Source organism: Meleagris gallopavo, unplaced genomic scaffold (genome assembly GCF_000146605.3).
Source record: "Meleagris gallopavo isolate NT-WF06-2002-E0010 breed Aviagen turkey brand Nicholas breeding stock unplaced genomic scaffold, Turkey_5.1 ChrUn_random_deg7180001701411, whole genome shotgun sequence".
Lineage (NCBI taxonomy): Eukaryota > Metazoa > Chordata > Aves > Galliformes > Phasianidae > Meleagris > Meleagris gallopavo.
The window spans coordinates 1-1,229 of record NW_011319620.1 but is presented as its reverse complement, the minus strand read 5'-3'; the positions used below and the strand labels follow the sequence as shown (position 1 = coordinate 1,229).

The window sequence follows — 1,229 nt, the reverse complement described above, 5'->3', positions numbered from 1 at the left end:
GCTTTGTAGCTGTCGATTAGGAGAAACTCCGATGTTGTCTGAACCAGTCTGGAGAGCCCTTTCTGATTTCTCTTGCTTTTTTCCTCCTGTCAGCAAGCTGAAGCCCTCTTTTGAAAGCAAGGATGTGGGTGAGATGTTGGTCCTGTGCTGCAAAAACATTGTGACACACCCTTCAGCGGAGATGATGCTGAAGATCAGGAAGTCAAAGCAAGCAGCTCAGTACCTGCAGGTAACCTGCCGTAACTTTCCCGGCCACCTCTCGGTCAAACCCTACCTCAGCACACACAGCCTATGCTCTGGCAGCAGCCGTCATGCTATACCTCACTTCCCTCTTCTGTTTCAGCTTCAGCAAACATCACTGAAAGCTCTGGGCCGGCTCATGGCGGTCCTGCTGGAGACAGAGCCCACCGGCAGCTTCTTTCAGAACATAGTCCATGTGAGTATGTGTGGGGCAAGGGAGAAAGCACGGTGCCTGTCAGTAGTGGGGGCAGAGATCTGGGGACTGAGAGGACAATCAGAGGGGGAGAAATCTCCTACTGACGTGCCAGCTCACTATGAGCTTAGAAATGAGCAGAGAAATGGGCCCTGCAGGGGGAAAGGCATGAGCCACTCCCTGGCAGGCCACAGCCGAGGAAAAGCTCCTGGGTTAGGAGGCAGGAGTGACTGCAGAGAGTGGGAGCAGCAGTGCTGGTGCTCAGGGAGGCGGGAGGCCACATGGAGCAACAGGGCAGACCTTGAGGGAAAGTGCTGGGAAAGGAGGGACAGGGAGAGGGGTGGCAGGAAGGGAAAGAAAAGACGTCCTCATTGAGACAGATGCTCTACCCCAGGTCCTGCGGAGATCATTGATATCGGAGAACGTGTGGGAGCGCAAGAGGGCCCTGCAGACCTGCTCCCAGCTGTTGGCTGTTTGTGAAGAGCTTCAAGTGAGTAAAGAGCCCCACCACATGCTCCCTGCTCCTTCCCCAGAGCCTCTGAGCTGGAAGGCAAGCTCTGCCCAGCTGTGCATGCTGTGTCATGGCATGGGGAAGGCACAGGCAGAAGAAGCTAGGGAGATCTGGGGCCGTCTACAGCTTTGTTCCTGCCTCTCACCCCTGCAGAGAGGAGATGCCTGCGAGCACTTTGGCTCCTTGGTGGGATTGCTGGCACCTCTGACGTGCGACCCCATGCCTGCATCCCGCCAGTTGGCTGTCACCTGTCTGAGCTCCCTTCTCCGAATCCAAGGTGAGTAG

At 56.1% G+C, this 1,229-nt stretch overlaps 1 protein-coding gene across 1 annotated transcript; it reads left to right on the top strand.

The window, feature by feature from the left end:
* Positions 1 to 58: 58 nt before the first annotated feature.
* Positions 59 to 1,221, top strand: LOC104917397 (maestro heat-like repeat-containing protein family member 2A; the record flags this gene model as incomplete). The annotated part of the gene is made up of 4 exons (XM_010728577.2): positions 59 to 229; positions 344 to 436; positions 828 to 923; positions 1,098 to 1,221. Coding segments are annotated over exons 1-4 (409 nt in total), but the record flags the coding sequence as incomplete, so codon positions are not given.
* Between the last annotated feature and the right edge of the window lie 8 nt (positions 1,222 to 1,229).